This window comes from Mustela nigripes, chromosome 3 (assembly GCF_022355385.1).
Source record: "Mustela nigripes isolate SB6536 chromosome 3, MUSNIG.SB6536, whole genome shotgun sequence".
Classification (NCBI taxonomy): Eukaryota; Metazoa; Chordata; class Mammalia; order Carnivora; family Mustelidae; genus Mustela; species Mustela nigripes.
This window is the reverse complement of record NC_081559.1, coordinates 145,252,106-145,266,204: the sequence shown is the minus strand read 5'-3', so window position 1 is coordinate 145,266,204 and position 14,099 is coordinate 145,252,106. Positions and strand designations below refer to the sequence as shown.

General features: G+C 36.0%; 2 protein-coding genes across 6 annotated transcripts in view; both read left to right on the top strand.

Annotated features, from left to right (window-relative positions):
* ZFAND1 (zinc finger AN1-type containing 1) overlaps positions 1-7,941 on the top strand; it is a 37,049-nt gene extending 29,108 nt beyond the window's left edge. For all 5 annotated transcript variants that reach the window (XM_059394781.1, XM_059394780.1, XM_059394778.1 and 2 more), the window contains 2 exons: positions 6,456-6,611; positions 6,719-7,941. In XM_059394781.1, coding sequence (XP_059250764.1) covers positions 6,456-6,611; positions 6,719-6,889 — 327 coding nt within the window. In that variant the 3' untranslated portion in view covers positions 6,890-7,941. The remainder of the gene's footprint in view (positions 1-6,455; positions 6,612-6,718) is intronic.
* Positions 7,942-9,211: 1,270 nt separating this feature from the next.
* Positions 9,212-12,325, top strand: SLC10A5 (solute carrier family 10 member 5). The gene is given in 10 exon segments (XM_059395516.1): positions 9,212-9,252; positions 10,731-10,862; positions 11,072-11,169; positions 11,172-11,202; positions 11,204-11,274; positions 11,277-11,324; positions 11,327-11,555; positions 11,557-11,631; positions 11,834-11,982; positions 11,985-12,325. Coding segments are annotated over 10 exon segments (1,215 nt in total).
* The last annotated feature ends 1,774 nt before the right edge of the window (positions 12,326-14,099 follow it).

The following is a 14,099-nucleotide window of genomic DNA, read 5'->3' as shown; positions in this document are numbered from 1 at the left end:
ACATCTTTTTAAAATCCCTTTATATTTAACTTTTCTGTTTTGTTTTAGGGTGTCTCTTGTAAGCAGTATATAGCTGGACTTTGTTTTCTTTAATCCAGTTTGATAGTATCTTTTATAGGTGAGTTGAATCCATTTATATTGTGATCACTGATACATTTGAACCCATTTCTTCCATCTTATGCTTTTTGCTAATCAACCTTTCTCTTTATTTTCTCTCTCCTCATGTCTTTTATATTGATTACATTTTCTATATTCCCTTTTATTCTGCTGGTTTAAAACCATTGATTATAGTCATTGTTGGGTGATTATTTCTTAATATTTCCCCTTTTTTTTGAAATCTTGATTTGATGGTTTTAAAATTACAAATGTAGTACATGCTTTTACAAGTGTAACCTTTAAAAGATGTATAAAGGGAAAAACCAACACACCATCCTCAGCCCATGTTCTTCCCATTAAGGCAATGGTTCTCAGTTGAGGGTGATTTTTGTCCCCTAGAGTTGCTTGTCACAACTGGACATGGGGATCCTGTGGTATCTAGTGGGTATAGGCCTGAGATGCTGTAAAACCACCTATAATGCATAGGACAGTGGCCATAGTAAAGAGTTTTCTGATCCAAAATGTCAGTAGTGACAAGGTTGACAAGGGCTGCCCTAAGGTATCCAATAATACATTGTTCAGATTACTTTGCAGTTGTTTCATTACTGAAACATAATAGTAAAAATTTGTATAGCACTTACTTTGTTCCAGGCCCTCTCCTAACACATTTAATCATTGCAAGGAGCTTCTGATATAGGCACTATTATTTCTGCCTAAAAGGTAAGAAAATTCAGGCACAAAAAGGTTAAGGAATTCGCTAGTAGCATAGCTACTAAGTGGAGAACTACCAGTTGAAACCAGGTGGGCTGGCTTCAGAAACCATGTTCTTAACACAGGTGATAGCTTAACGTGGGGAATGCCACAGGTCTGTAGCTGTAACTTTTCCCCTTGCATTAATGTGTGTTTGTGTTTAGACACACGTACTTACATATAATATATATATATACATATATATATATACACATACACACGTATACATATGTATACACACACACCCATGTGTATGTGTGTATACATATAATTTTACATAAATGGAAATGTTTACTTGTATATGTATGCAAACACAAAGTATCTTTTGGTTATTATTTCATTATTTTATAAAAATGGCATCATTTCATTTAGTCACTACTTTTTTCTTTTTTTTTTTTTTTAACATTTTATTTATTCATTTGACAGAGAGAGATCACAAGTAGGCAGAGAGGCAGGCAGAGAGAGAGGAGGAAGCAGGCTCTCCACAGAGCAGAGAGGCGGATGCGGGGCTCGATCCCAGGACCCCGGGACCATGACCTGAGCCGAAGGCAGAGGCTTTAACCCACTGAGCCACCTAGGCACCCCTACTTTTTTCTTTTTAATCACTATATATTAGGCCCTGGGGATACAAGAGTAAATAAAAGTCCTTGCCAACATGGAGTTTATATTCCAAGAGGTGAGAATGGCTATTAAATATTATATATGATACCATGTCAAATAGTGATTATGGCTATAAATAAAAATAAGGCAGGTTTAGGTGGGCTATATATCATTATCTCTATATATCCTTTTCATTCATGCCCAGCAGAAATTCTCTTAAGGGAGCTGGTGTGGCTTTAAATCATTCTTTAAAAAACTAGGTAAATACTCCAGTTTGGATATACAGGTGTTTTGTTTTGTTTTGTTTGCCATTTTTCTCTTGATGAACATTCAGTTTGTTTCTAGTTTTGGCTACTGTGCTGAATAGTCTCAATCTGGTTTCTTATTTCTGTGAGCTAAATTCCAAGGAATATTTGCTTGGTCAAAGGGTATGTGTATTTTATTTTTTTTATTATTTTTAAAATATTTTATTTATTTATTTGACAGACAGAGATCACAAGTAGGCAGAGAGGCAGGCAGAGAGAGAGAGGAGAAAGCAGGCTCCCTGCTGAGCAGAGAGCCTGATGCGGGGCTCGATCCCAGGACCCTAGGATCATGACCTGAGCCGAAGGCAAAGGCTTTAACCCACTGAGCCACCCAGGCGCCCCATGGGTATGTGTATTTTAAATCTTTGTAGGTGTTGCCAAACTGCTTTATAAAGAAATTTACATTTCTTTATTTCTAAATTCTTTAGAATTTATATTTCTACTAGCAGCAGTTATTAAGTCAGCTTTTATTGACTGATTACACCATGCCGAGCATTATTTTGTGGCTTTAAATTTTTTCTCTCTTAATACATACACATTTGCTGGTACATTCCATAACTGGAAATACTGGAATATTCTGTATTCTGTGTCCTCATTTCACAGATGAATAATCTGAAGTTGTCTAAGATCCCTCAGGATGAGGCTGCCCCCCTACCCAGTTTAATATACTGCCTCTTGGGGCCAGACATGAAAGTACCCTTTCCTCCTCCCCTGGTTTGCAAGTAGCTGTTATCCTTTTCAATGTTTTCCAGTCTAATGGCTATAAAAAGATATTTCTAATTGCTTTAGTTTGCAGGTCCTGATTACTGTTCAGTTTGAGCATCTTTTAATATGTTTGTTGGCCATGTATAACTGCTCTTTTAGTCACCTATACATATCCTTTGATCATTTTTCTCTTTGGTTGCCTATTAACCCATACTCATATCCTTTTATGTTGTTTGGTCAACTTATGGAAATTATTGGAGCATAAAAGATGGTAAACATTTTTTATCTATAACCAGTTTTCTTTGGAAATTATTTTTTTCAAAATCTAATACTTTGATTTTGCTTATGTATTGCATTGACATTATCAGTGGTTATTTTTTTCTAAGATTTGTCTTTTTTTCTGCTTTGGTTTTCTTTATTTTTTTGCATCTTGCATTTGTCTTTAATCCATACAGAATTTGTTTTTAGCATAAACTACGAGCTAAGGACCCAATTTTATTTTCTTCCAGTTTTTTAGCTAATTTTGTCATCACCAATTATTAAATCATTTCTCCTATTGAAGGTGCTATTTGGTATTTCAATTCATAAAAAGTTTAAGATTTATTTTTACTGGGTCTATTGTTGGATTTCCTATTCCACTCATTTTTTACTCATATCAGTACCGACTTGATATGATGCAATAGCTTTATAGAATGTCCTAATATAAAATGTAAGTCCCATTGTATTTTTTCTTAGCAGTTTTATTTTTTATTCACCCATATTATTCATCCTTATTATATTCAAATTAAACTTTATGGGTGGGGGGGTTGGTCAAATGGGTGAATGGGAGTGGGAGATACAGGCTCCCAGTTATATGGAATGAATAGGTCATGGGAATAAAAGGCACAGCGTTGGAATATATTCAATGATATTGTAATAGCATTGTATGGGGACAGATGGTAGCTGTGTGGTGCACATAGCATGATGTATAAACTTGTCAAATCACTATGCTATACACCTAGACTAATGTAATGTTGTATGTCAACTATAGTAAAAACAAAACAAAAAAACCTCTTGGGATTTTCATGGTTGTCTTGATGGAACAAGGTTTTGAGTGGCAGACTCCAGTAGGTAACTTTAAAGATTTTAGGCTCTTTGAAGGAGAAATGGAGAAACTGAAAGAAATCATTATAAATAGCAAGAGAGAACACAGCATAGTCTTAGATATGTGGCTTCCCTTGCCCCCCATTTCCCACAAGAATATAAGCTGTGAATAATAGCGTCAATAGGATGTAAAGGTTTGGCCATTTATAAGAAGACCCCTTTGGTATTCTCAGGAGGATTTACCCTCTTGAACTCTTCCTCTTTGTAGTGGAGATTCTGGCTTCCTTCCTACTCACTCGGTGTAAGCAACTGAGTAAAAGGTCCTAAATACATTGTCTAGTGATTTCTGTAAGTTAGGTAAAGTAAAATTCACTCTCCCAGCTAGTTTGGACTGAAATTGTTCTGAGGGATTCACTTTGGATTTGCATTGTAGGATATGTAATGTTGTCTAAGAATCCTATATGTCTTTTCATTTATTTAGCTCCTGCTTTGTCTTCTGTAACATTTTGTTTTTCTTCATTTAAATCTTATTCCTTATTTTCATCCCTAATTATCTCATGGGTTTTGTTTCTGTTGTGAACAGAATATTTCCATCTACCTCTATACCCAGGTACTTACTGCCAATATAGAGAAAAAAAGGTGCTTCCTGTTCATCTTACTCAGTCACATCACCAAACTGTGATTTTTTTCTTCTTTGCCTTCATTTCCTAGGTAAACAATCACACCCCACTAACAAATAAGGATTTTTCAATTTTAATTTTTTAGTAATTATACTGCTTAATTCATCTTCTGTACTATATTTTCTAGAATCTCCACTGTAATGTTTCATAACATGATATTAGGCATGTGCTTACATTTTTAATTTTTTAAAAATATATAATTACCAAATTTTCTCTCAGAATCTAAAGTTACTTAGTATTGTATCCTCTTGAATAAGACAAGGAGTTTGACATGCTTTCACATCCAGTTGAGTGTGTCTCATCCCTTCATCTTTGTTCACACACGATTCTTTTTAAATCAGTAGCTATTAAAATTTACCAACATATTTTTTGAATTTCTCCTTTCCTTAGGACTCACTTTTATTTTGAGTAAGTACTAGAGTTCATTCCTTAAGAGTCTTCACTGGTAAACTTCAGGTCTTCTGAAAAAGCTCTTATTTTGCCCTCACTTGAGCTGGATTGTCCATTAGATTCTCTCAACTCTCTTAATACACTATTCATTGGTCACTGTTTATTATTGAGGAAGCATCTATCAATCTTGTTGCTTTATGGGTAATCAGTCTCTTTTTGGTAGTTAGGAGTTTATGATATTTTCTAATTTTAGTGCAGTGTTTCTACATATGAATTTGTTTTGATTGCTCAAGTTGGCCCTGGAGGTACATTTTTAATTTGACTTATTTTTTTTACTTTTGGAAAATTATAGTCATTACCTCTGAATAATGCTTCCTTCTCTTAACTTTTGTTAGACATATTTTTGGATTTATAATTTCTATCTTTATGCCTATTTGTGCTACATTCTAGAGGACTTTCTCAATTACATCTTCCAATCAGTTAAACCTTTTCATTGAATATTATTGAAATTTCTCTTGTTTGAGTTTATTTCGGAAACTATATTTTAAAATTTTTATATTTCTCATTGGATCTTCATAACTTGCCTTGTTTCATTTCTGCCTATTTTTGATTCATCCTTTTTGGTCCCTTTTTTATGGATATATCCATAAAAGTATCGTTTTCAAGTTCGTTTAGTTCATCTGCCTATGGTAAGTTAACCTTTGTTTTGAATTTCTATTTATAGATTCCACATGTCTGTCTTAAGTAGGAGGTATTCCCGCTGTATTGCTCACTGTGGTCACTCACCTCTCCCTCTTTAGCAATTTTGCACTTTCTTCCACTAGCCAGTCTACTCAGATTGTGCTTTTGCTCTGCAGAGCTTTTCAGGTTATTATGGATCCATTTACTCAGTTGGAAGACCTTGGCTTTGTTCACTGTCAGGAGGTTCTCTCTGTGCTTCGTTGCCTTTCTAAATACTATGTTTTATAAGCAGTATCTTAAGTTAGCATTCAGCAGCACGTTCTTCAGCGTCCTTTCCTGGAGCACAAACTCAGTGCTAGCCTCTGCTTCCAGGCAGTGAGCCCCATCCAGGTACTTCATCCCCATGTGCCACTGTTGTTTCCCACTAACCCACAGCTGAACTTTTGACTACTGCTTTCTCTTCTGGAGCTTTGAAAGTTTATGGCTCAGCCTGCCTACCTATCACTTGTGTGTGTTTGTTTCATTTCTGATCCTCACAGATGCTTGTCTTTTTCTTTTTTCTTTTATTTCTTTCCCTTTTTTGGGTGAGGCTATAGCTTTAAAATTTTTCCTTTTGTATTTATGCTCTTTTTTTTTTTTTAAGATTTTATTTATCTGACAGTGCAAGCAAGGGGAGCAGCAGGGAGAGGGAGAAACAGACTCCCTGCTAAGCAAAGAGCCCAATATGGGACTCGATCCTGGGCCCTGGGATCATGACCTGAGCTGAATGCAGATGCTTAACCGACTGAGCCACCCAGGTGTCCCAAAAAAACTAAACTCCTTAAAAAAAAAAAAAAAAAAAAAAAATTCCCCTCCCTTCTCCTAGTTTTTGAATATAAAATCCCAGGAAAAGACCTTGATTGACCTAATTTTATGTCACATCTTGTCTTTGCACAGACCACCCTAGCCTAGGGCCTTAGTTCCTATGCATATGCATTTTAGGTGGGTTTTTGGGTACTGTGACTGATATTCCCACTAAAAGATACATCATTAGAGGGTAATCATCTAACTATAAGAAGAGAGGAAGACAGTTCACCGAACAAAAGCAGATGCTCTCTATTTATATATGTGAGAGTGTGTGTGTATGTGTGTGTGTAATCTGTATTTTAACTTTTTATTTTTACAGAAAGAAAGAGTTTACTTTCACGTTTTCTTACCTAAGGGGAGCAAAGAGAAGAGCAAACCAATGTTCTTTTGCCACCGATGGAGCATTGGAAAGGTCATAGACTTTGCAGCTTCTTTAACCAGTCTTAAAAATGATAATAACAAATTAACAGCTAAGGTAACAACTGGTTATAATTTTTCTTTAAAAGCTTTAGGATACCTGGATACCAGCATGTTTGTTTATTACAGCATGATTTATTTCCTTTAATTTTTTTCCCTTAACAGAAATTAAGGTTATGTCACATTACTTCAGGAGAAGCCTTACCCTTGGACCATACTTTGGAAACCTGGATTGCTAAGGAAGATTGTCCTTTATATAATGGTGGAAATATTATCTTGGAATATCTTAATGATGAAGAACAGTTTTTAAAAAATGTTGATTCTTATCTGGAATAGTCATGTAAGGATTCAAGCCAGAAATGAAGAAAATTTTATGTTAAGTCAATTTCTTTTACTACAAATACTATATACATATATTTTATTTTTAAAAGTTGCTTTTTAACTTATTTCCATTGTGTCATAATTTACATTATCAGTTTTCTGTTAAATTAAATTGGAATTTTTGTGTTAAAGTTTAACTATGAGCAGACATTCAGTTATTAGTAAATTCTTATCTTTAGCTTTTATTAGGTTGTGCTTAGTAACAACAAAAAGGTGTATTTCATTTAGTTAACGTCAGCTATTGTGGCGCTGCTGCGTGTCCTCTTTACTCTCGGATCTAAGCTGACTCATGTTTGGGACATTGCTACTTTTAAGGCAGAGGAAGAAAGAGATGGTTTTTAGAAAATACATGTATCCAAAAAAGAGAAAGAGAGAGAGAGAGAAAGAAAGAAAAAATACATGTATCACTTTTGCTTTAAGCAAGTAACCTTGCCAAACCTTGTATTATGAAGCCACGGTATATAAAGCCTTAACTATATATCCAGATGTATAAATTGATGTGTATACATGAATCATAGAAACTTGGAGACCATCTTATTCATTCTTCTAAGTTATTAGATGAGGAATCTCAGGGTAGGAAGAAGAAATGATTTTCTTGGTGTTCTCTGTACTGCATTGGGGCATATCTCTCTTATAAAGGTCCTCCTCCAGTAGGATTTACCTTTTTTGTTTGTGTAAATGTATTACAAATGAGAGTAAGATGAGGTAGCACAAAAATGAGAGTAAGATGAGGTAGCACAACTTCATTTCAGTATCTTTATATATATCAAAGCAAAATACATACCAAAAGGAATTATATTTTACCAACACATTAAAATGAATGCTTCTGACTGATCTATCTCTTCCATCGGTACTCAACAAAGTACTACCATATAGAAGAAATAGAAATGATTTCTTCTTTTCCCTTTTTTGTTCTTTTTGGTAAAGGCTTTGTCCCTTTTGTGTTTTAATTGTCATGGACACAAAGTAGCTTTACATATAATTAAATAAAGGAATTAAACTCAGAATGTTCATGTCTTTGTATTTTCATGAAAGGAATGGAGATAACTTCTGATTTATGTCAGCTACTTGTTCATTTATTAAGGTGATTATTGGAGTATGTACCAAATATAAGAATTTGATTATAATTGCCACGGTGGATATAATGATGAGTTGTATGCATACTTATAAAAAAGCTGTGTAGCAAATGCCGAATGAGTAGATAGAGAGTAAATATAGATGTTCCAGTGGTTATTTTATTAGAAACTACAAGACCAGAAGTAGAAATAATCCTTAAATACATTCCCAGAGACCAGAAAGTTTTAATACAGACCTTAGCATCTGTCATAATTACTTACATGTAATAGGTGACCAACACATGCCTCATGAATTGAATTAAAGTTAAATATACCAGAAAAAACAGCAATGGGGGTTTGAGAAGAAGTGAGGTAAGATGGGCAGAAATTGAATTATACCCAGGGAGAATGAAGAAGAGGTCTTGTCAGTGATTAGAAAACAGACAAAGCAGCATGGAGGAAAAGACTTAAGTCAGCCGGCAAAGGAGAGGTAAGTTAGATCAGGTCCCAGATAGTGTAGCAAACTAGTATAGAAGAAACACACAGGTACCACCATCCTCAGAGACTGTAGGGACCAGGGGTTTCAGCATGAGCAGTCATCTAGAAAACAAGATCGTGGGTAAAAAGGTCTCTCTACCTTCTCATTTCTAAACTACAAAAATCAGACTTTTCTCAGGATTTCTTTTGGGGTTTCAGTTGAGTATGCTTAATGAAATTTTGGGGTTTGACTTCCCACCTAACCCTGGTATCTTTCTGCCTGCTTGCGGACAATTAGAATTCTAAGAAGAAACCCCAAAATGGGAGCGGGGGGGCGCATTATATTTAGATAAGTGTTTGTAAACCACTATGATATAAACCTCAGTTTAAATGTAATCAGCCAGTAAATACATGTAAATGATAAGAGTATCAGATTTTTCCCAGATTTGTCAGGTTTTTTTCCTGGCGGTTTTCAGGTAAGGAGAGGAGAAGGCTTGGAGAACATGAGCAAAGGGAAAGGCTGTTGATAGAAAGGGGAACAAAGCTTTAATATTTCACACCCTTGACCTGGGCAACAAAAATTACACATTAAGATATTAAGTCATACAAGTATAAAGATAGTTTTGGGTTCATTAAGTTTTTATGTCTGTTTTGTTTTGTAATTGTAAACTAGGCAACTTCCCTGGTAATTTAACTGAGGTACTACAGAAACATCCATTCCTTTCCCTATTTTCAGGTTGGTACAATGTGTCATGTTTTTCCTAATGTGGTACATGGAAACAAGAGGTATGACTTGCAGAATCTATTGCATTTGAAAGAGTAGCCTGTGTAAATGGAATATTTAAAAGACCTATAAAAATGTCCAATAAAAATTGGTTTGACAAATTCTTATCAAAAGTGGGGCAAATATTTTATCTGTAATACTTAATACATAACCTTCAGAGTTTCGTTTGATAAAGATTGTGTCATGATTGTATGAAGGAGCCACTGAAATGGTTATATGTTTGGGGACTACTAGATCTATAGGCTCAATAGGAGACCATTGCAGTAGTTTTCTTTTCTTCTTTAAATTTTTTTTTTTTTTTTTTTTTTTTTGGCTTAGCATCAGAACTCCCTCCTCTTGTTTGGAAAATACAAAAGGGTTTGTGAGCCTGTGGGTTGAACTCCAAAAAAGCCTGATATCTTCCTTATTCCTCATAAGACACAGGCATATGACCTAAGGTGGGTTAATTGAATGTCATTGTCCCTAGCTGTGAATAGGGAATAGTGTTATAGGAAGGAGTAAGAGATTAGAATTATGCCAGTGGCCTTCCTGTGCACCACTCTGTCGCCATCCAAGTGTCCAGGAGTGGTGCTCTTTAACTAGGTTGTACCTTTGGCCACGGATGCAGCCATCTGCTTTTCCTAGGTTTCCAAGCTTATCTGGTAATCATCCAGGAATTTTTTTTTTTTTTTTTTACTACTTAAGGACATCAAAACCAGTTTTGGTTTTTGCCTGATAACAATCACTCTCATCAGTCTAAGGAAACTGTTATCAGACTAAGGTTGCTACAAGGCTTGTATATGAGGACTACAGTTTTGTTTTGTTTTTTTTTAAGTAAGGGGCTCAATCTCACAACCCCAAGATCAAGACCTGAGCTGAGATCAAGAGTCTGATACTTAACCAGCTGAGCCACCCAGTTACCCCTGAACACTATAGGTTTTTAAGTGATAATAAGAGGTTACCTGACTAAGCTCCAAGAGGGCAGAGACTGCGTCTGAATGGATTACTATTGTATACCCAGCTCCTAGCTCAGTGCCCCAGCAAACATGTTCAGTAAATATTTTGATTTTGACTTGAATGAATAAAATAGTGATACCCATTTATAGGCCTCTTCAATCTCTATTTTAGATTTAGATATGACTGCTTTTAGTGTGGGTTTTCCATAGGAAGAAAGAGAATTAAAAATGACGACACTAAGGTTTTGAATTCAGGTAAACAGGAGATTGTTTTTTCATTAGCAGAAATGAGAAGTCCGGAGGAAAGAGGTTTCTGCTATGGCTTTTGCATTTTTGCAACTACAGGTTAAATAAGTTGCGTTACTCACTAGATATCTTCATATTTTGAAAAGCACGATAGTCCCTCCTATTAGACTTCAGTACAGCAAAAACAGCTTACCTAACAACTTCAGACTGTCACTTGAATCTGCACGAAGAATGTTTTTTTTTAGTTTTTTTTTAATGGTTTTGCATACGTGATTTATTTAAACTTTCAAAACAATTAGCAAACTTGTTATTACTCTGCTTTGGTCATTTGTGATTCCGGGAGAAGCAAGGAAGTCATTTCTCAGTGTTCTGAATATAGAAAAGACTGAAATGCTGTTTTTCATAAAAACTGAAGAAAGTGGGGTGCCTAGGTGGCTCAGTGGGTTAAAGCCTCTGCCTTCGACTCAGGTCATGATCCCAGGGTTCTGAGATCGAGCCCCCCATCGGGCTCTCTGCTCAGCGGGGAGCCTGCTTCTCCCTCTCTCTCTCTGCCTGCCTCTCTGCCTACTTGTGATCTCTCTCTCTGTCAAATAAATAAATAAAATCTTTAAAAAAAAAACTGAAGAAAGTGTCATTGAAGATCAAGTTATGAAGATGATTGGCCAAACTCCAGCTGTCTCCTGTTGCAAATAGATGATCTTAAACTGCCCCAAGTGGTGAATGTGACAAAAACCTTATCAAAAACCTAGTGACAGATGAAGATGGAGAGACAACTGTCTCATCAACTGTGGGATTCTGAAGGTAGGCAAGGTTCAAGAAATGTTAAAGTCAAAGTGCTTAAACAAAGAAAGATGGTCTTCTTAAGGCACCAATGCATATTGATTGAAATATCCTAAATGCTTATTCTACCGATTTGCATTTGGTTGCAATATTGAATTGCAGGTGTTTGAAACAGTGTGAGAGAGACCTTTGCCAATAATTCTTGGGTTAGTTACGCAATTTTTTTTCTTATGCCACTTTATGGATTGCCTTTGACACAGATCTGGTATCACAGGAGGCAAAACCTAGGCTTTTGGATTTATAATGACCTGCACATGCCCAGGAGGAATGAATGTCTTCTGCTTCTAGAAAGAGTTGTCATTTGGCCATTTAGATAACTTGCAGTTCAGTGCTATTGGCCCTGATATTGATATTTGCCAATTTTTTAAGGTTTTATTTATTTGACAGAGAGAGAAAAAGAGAGTATAAGCAGTGGGAAGTAACAGAGGAGGGGGAGAAGCAGGCTCCCTGCTGAGCAAGGAGCCCAATGTTGGGCTCAGAGCCAGACCCTGAGATCATGACCTAAGCTGAAGGCAGATGCTTAACCGACTGAGCCACCCAGGCGCCCCGATGTTTGCCAGTTCTTATACAAGTACAGTAGGGTGTTAGGGTTATCATGCACATTTCATATTCTTGTTTCTAAAATTACATATACCTTTTTATACTTAACATCAGTTGGAATAGTCAAGTGTAGAATACCTAAAAAAGCAAACTTCTTGGCAAGAATAATTAGAATTCCATTTTAATGTCTGTAGGGATTTATTTTACTTTTAGAATGTTTCTAAAAATGGTTAACCTAGAGGTGCCTTTATTGGGTGTCTTAGTTCCTGCTCTGGGTTTGTTGTTTGGGTACTCCTTTTCTAAAATTTCTTTGCTGCCTCTTCCTGTTTGTAAACTTGCTGCTATCAACAGTGGGATGCTAGTTTCTTAGCCCTTGCCATTATTCAGCTCTTTTTCACAGTCCAAGACCGACTTAGCTTCTGTGACTCATTTTACAGTGGTTATGCGTTCTGGATGTGAAATGTTACTGTTCCTCTTTTCTACAAGGCTAAGGAAAGATGTATCCTTATCATAGAAGATAAAAGGAAAAAGAAATCCCGAACAATTAAAGCACTATGGAATTCTTACTCTGAATGAGGTACTGTGGGAGATTCAAAGTATACCTAAAATGATGCCTGTTTTCAAAACACTTATGATCTGATTGAAAATCTGACACTATGGGAATGCTAAACACCCCATGAGTAGTACAGACAGTTAAATGTACAGAAATTCACAGGAAGGAGGCCACTTTTCAACTGTGTTCGTTTGGAAATGTTTTATAGAGTTGAATTTGAATATGGCCCTTTATTAGGGTTTCATAAACAGGAAAGAGCAATAAATAATCCTTTAGTGATTGTGATATATTCCAAGTATTTATGAAAGGGCTCTCATGTAATAGGCAGTCAATAAATGCTCACACAGGGGCGCCTGGGTGGCTCAGTGGGTTGAGGCCTCTGCCTTCAGCTCAGGTCATGATCCCAGTGTCCTGGGATCCAGCCCTGCATCTGGCTCTCTGCTCAGCAGGGAGTCTGCTTCCTCCTCTCTGCCTGCCTCTCTGCCTACTTGTAATCTCTGCCTGTCAAATAAATAAATAAAATCTTTAAAAATAAATAAATAAATAAATAAATAAATGCTCACACAGTGAATGAATATATAAATTCTGACCTGGATCTCTCATTGGCTCATCAGAATCAATGTCTTTTTTTTTTCCCCCAGTATGTTTAAATGTAGCCTCTCTGCTCTCATAACTGTACTTCCTCTGTCTTGCCCATGTGGCAGTAAAGACATTACCATTTATATTGAAACACAGGGTCATCTCTTTCCCCTTTTCTCCTTTCTTCCTTTCATTCTTTCCTTTATAGTCCAGTTATTTCCTACAGAAAATTTCCTATAATATCATTTTATCAATCTCCTCTTCATTCCCAGTAATACCACTTTTTCCCTACCCCATATTATTGCTTTCCTAAATCTTTAACTGGCTTTTGTCCCCTCTGCCCACTCTCCAATCACTGTCAGATTAATCTTCCTAAAATCTAACTTTGATTGTATATCTTCCCTGCTACCAGCTTTTTTGCCTTTTGAATAGTCTGTATTCCTTAGCAATCCATTTCTTTATTACACTGTCCTATCTGACTTCATTCTCACTTCCCAGTTTTATTTCCACCCCCACTTCTTTACATACATCCTGTTCCATTCAAACCGGATGACTCGGTAGCTCATGAATATGCCTTTGTTCACACTGTTAACCTGAGGGGCAGGCCTCATCTTTATCTAAATTATGACTACTCCCACAGACCTGGCTCAAGTGTCAATCTTGCTATGAAACTTTCGCTAATCATGCTTAGCAACATGTAAGTGAAATTTTCTCTAAATGCTCAATTTTTTAATATATCATATCTAGCCAGCTTGGTTTGTTTTACAACTATATGTTCCTGTCATACCCTATTTTGCTATAAATCCTTGAACATGAGAACTACAATCATACAAACAATATAATAGTATAAACAGTATTCATTTTGATACTTCCCATGTCTAGCACATTTCTTATGTATTAACTCAAATGAAGGGCTAAAAGCACAGACTAGGCCCCAAAGGAAATGTGTGCTTGTTTTATGCCACTTTTGAATGTTCAGTGGCAGTTTCAGTATCTAGCTTGAGTTTGCTTTCTTCTCCAAAGATGGTATGGGCATCAATAATGAGAAATCTCTCTAAATAATTCTGCTTCCCACAATTCCTTAACCTGTAGTTGTAGGCAAATGAATCTTCCTATAGTCCAGTTTCCTTGTTAAAAAAAAATGGAGGTAATAATG